The following is a 2,394-nucleotide window of genomic DNA, read 5'->3' as shown; positions in this document are numbered from 1 at the left end:
TGAAGACCATCCGGATCTGCCGGGGTCGCCCTCCGGACGGACCCGTCCCCGCGATGGCCCACGGTCCACCATCGCCTGGTTGAACCCCCTGCCTCCCGATCGCGATTGAACCCCACTCCTTGTAGTCCATCATGAAATAAACTCAAAGATCCACCACGCCTTCAGCCTCCACCGCGAGCCCGCCACCGCTACTCACACACTCACACACACAGCAGCCCGAATATTTTTTTCTAAAACGCTGAAATTCATCGTCAAATTCACAACAGCGGCCGCGGGGTTTCGCCCTGGCTCCTCGGCCTCGGCTAAGCGTCAGGCCCCAGGCGTGCGCTCTCCCCGGCCCTCTCTGACGATCGCGACCGCCCGCACCTGCAGCCGCGTCAATTCGACGCCACGCCTGCACACGCCAGCCGCGGCCATGACCTCAGCCATGCGCCTCTGGCACCCCCGACGCTGACGACTACAGACTCACAGCTCAGCCTCATCTGTTGTGCTCAGGCGACGACCCAACTGAGGCTGCGCGGCCATGGCGTGGTGGCTCCTCGGAGTGGCCTTGTCTTTCGCACCTCGGCCGGACCCAGGCCCCGAGGGGTGCATCGCACACGGCGGCTACCCCGTCACCGCCACCGGCGTCGGGCAGTGGGTCCGCAAAGCCTAGATGCTCCCTCCACTTTCTGTACTCCAGCCAGCACTCGAGATGACACGTGTTCCACTCATTGCTCCCCTCTGTGCATAAACAGGCGTGCAAGTTTCCGTGCGGCGAGGAGTGGACCAAGTGCCCCATCGGAGGCACGGGCCCCAGCCCGCCGTGCCCCGCCGACTCGCCAACCGCCAGCTTTGCCGTCCCGTCCGACGCGTGCGAGAAGAAGTGCCGCGACTACATCGAGCCGATCTGTGCCGCTGTGGGGTTTACTGCAGCCTGCTTCTCCCAACCGGACCCGCCGGGCGTGGACATTGAGCACAGTATGTTCCTGAATCTGGAGGCGCAGTGCTTGACGGGAGGGGGTGGCCATGGAGCCGCGCCGCCGACACTAGCGGCTGAAAAAGGGCTAGACCAGTCTACCGCGGTCTACCAAGTCTACCCCCCCATTTGGTGAAGCCTCTGGGGGGGGGCGGACCTCCCCCCCTAGCATGTGGTGAAGCCTCTGGGGGGGGTCTGAGGGAGGGTGTAGAGGATGTAGAGTGTAGAGCGCTGTAGAGCTGTAGAGATGTAGAGCGCTCTGGAGCGCTGTAGAGCTGTAGAGCTCTACATCGGGCACGGGACGAACTGCGTGCGTTGTAGAGCGATGTAGAGCGCGATTTTGTTGTAGAGTTTGTTGTAGAGGCTCTACAGCCAACCCGCCGGGAAGGCAGTGACTCAAAGAGGTCGAGTCGCACTAATGGGGTGTCTCCGAGCTTACTGGAGCTCTGATGGACGGCCCTGACTATCCCTGACACACAGAGAGTCACTCTGATGGCACACAACACCCCATAACTGCGTCATGACCAGCCTGCATATGGCGTCGCCGGTGCCGCATTCGTCGCAGTGCTTCTTTAGCAGGCGATGGACTGTCGGCGGCGAGGACGGTCGCATTTGCGCAAGGCGAGGCGAGCATTCAGACGCGTTGCATGCGCCATGACTCGCGCCAGCGCGTGCGGGAGCTCCTGGCTGAGCGTTGAGTCCAGGCGAGTTGCGCTGGCCACTATCGCTACGCCGAGCCGAGCTGACGCGCCGAGGCGCCGGCCAGTCGCAGCCGTGAGGCATGCCACAGCAGCAGAGGCACCTCCCACCCATTGGGCGGGCAGACAGAAGGCCAGGGCAGCACTGGCGAGTGCAACGCGCCTCATGTCGGAGAGCGACCGTGCCTCGTTCGCCGCTTTTGATGTAGAGTTTGTTGTAGAGATTTCACGTTGTAGAGCGCCTCTACATCGCTCTACAACGCACGCAGTTCGTCCCGCGGCGGATGTAGAGCTCTACAGCTCTACAGCGCTCTACAGCGCTCCAGAGCGCTCTACATCTCTACAGCTCTACAGCGCTCTACACTCTACATCCTCTACACCCTCCCTCAGGGGGGGGTCGGACCCCCCCCCTAGCATGTGGTGTGAGTAGAAGTGCGCCCCCCTCCTTGGAAGCGATGTCCGCCTGCTCTACACGGATGAGAGCCATATACGGCTCTAAGTAAGGCACACCTTTATGATTCGGAATGCTTTCAGTAAGGTACTATCCGGGCACGTATCTTAGGGCTCGAGAGTGGTAATTTCACACGTGTGTCGTGACTCGTGTGTGTGTGCGTCACGGTGTGAAACTCTGGGTGCGACTCTGCGCGTCTGCGTACTGCGAGAGTGGAGAGACAACCATGTGAAAACGAAAATACTTATTGAAAAAAAGCTCAGGTGGATTGAGGGTAATTGAGCAAA

General features: G+C 61.1%; 1 protein-coding gene across 1 annotated transcript; it reads left to right on the top strand.

The window, feature by feature from the left end:
• Positions 1–280: 280 nt before the first annotated feature.
• On the top strand, positions 281–1,678 carry EMIHUDRAFT_447059 (hypothetical protein). Its single transcript, XM_005787277.1, has 3 exons — positions 281–320; positions 496–640; positions 738–1,678. Exons 2-3 carry the CDS (start codon positions 524–526, stop codon positions 1,092–1,094), a joined length of 474 nt encoding a protein of 157 aa, XP_005787334.1. The 5' UTR covers positions 281–320; positions 496–523; the 3' UTR covers positions 1,095–1,678.
• Positions 1,679–2,394: the final 716 nt, after the last annotated feature.

This window comes from Emiliania huxleyi (assembly GCF_000372725.1).
Source record: "Emiliania huxleyi CCMP1516 chromosome Unknown EMIHUscaffold_1437, whole genome shotgun sequence".
Lineage (NCBI taxonomy): Eukaryota > Haptophyta > Isochrysidales > Noelaerhabdaceae > Emiliania > Emiliania huxleyi.
The sequence above is the reverse complement of the archived record's forward strand: the minus strand, read 5'-3'. Positions and strand labels throughout refer to the sequence as shown.